The 608-nt window shown below is 67.6% G+C and overlaps 1 protein-coding gene across 1 annotated transcript in view; it reads right to left on the bottom strand.

The window, feature by feature from the left end:
• Positions 1-3: 3 nt before the first annotated feature.
• The window catches only part of DOK3 (docking protein 3), a gene marked incomplete at its 3' end in the record, with an annotated part of 2,882 nt that continues 2,277 nt past the window's right edge, over positions 4-608 (bottom strand). The window contains exon 5 of the mRNA XM_017728047.1: positions 4-604. Coding sequence (XP_017583536.1) covers positions 4-604 — 601 coding nt within the window. The remainder of the gene's footprint in view (positions 605-608) is intronic.

The raw sequence follows: 608 nt of genomic DNA, 5'->3' as shown, positions 1-608 counted from the left end.
TCCGGGTCTCCCCGGGCTCAGCAGCCGCACCAGCTGGGCTCGAAGGGTGCTGTGAGGCTTGTGCCCGGAGCGCCCCGATAGAACCTCCTGCCCTCCACGCCCCCAGCCCGCGGCCTGGGGGTTCTGCGTCAGGGCGGCCCGGTGGTCGTAGAGTGCCCCCCCCTCACTGCTGTGGCCCTCGGGGGCCTGTCGGCACCCCAGCTCCCACTGCCCTTCCTCCTCCTCTTCCTGGGCCCTGGCTGGATGTAGTTCTGCAGTGAAGATGTTCTCGTAGAGATGCTCTGAGAGTGGCTTCCCCACAGCCCAGGGCTCACCAGAGCCTGGCTGCCCTGGCACAAAGAGGGGCTGCTGGCCCCGGGCGATGGAGGCATAGACAATGGGGCATGAGCCCTCTGGCTCTGGTGGGCTGAAGCGGAGGAGGTTGGCAGGGGGATGGGAGGCAGGCTGTGTCGCCTCTAAGGCTGGGCAGGGCTGGGGATCATCATTCCCAGGCCCCCAGGGCTGGGGCTCGAGGCCCTGTGCAAAGAGCTGGGGGTCTGAGACACAGAAAAGTCTGGGGTCTGGGGTGTCCTTGCCCTGCTGCTGACAGGCGATGGCAGGCGCCCTAG

This window comes from Corvus brachyrhynchos, unplaced genomic scaffold (assembly GCF_000691975.1).
Source record: "Corvus brachyrhynchos isolate BGI_N302 unplaced genomic scaffold, ASM69197v1 scaffold21, whole genome shotgun sequence".
Taxonomy (NCBI): domain Eukaryota; kingdom Metazoa; phylum Chordata; class Aves; order Passeriformes; family Corvidae; genus Corvus; species Corvus brachyrhynchos.
This window is presented reverse-complemented; position numbering and strand designations above follow the sequence as displayed.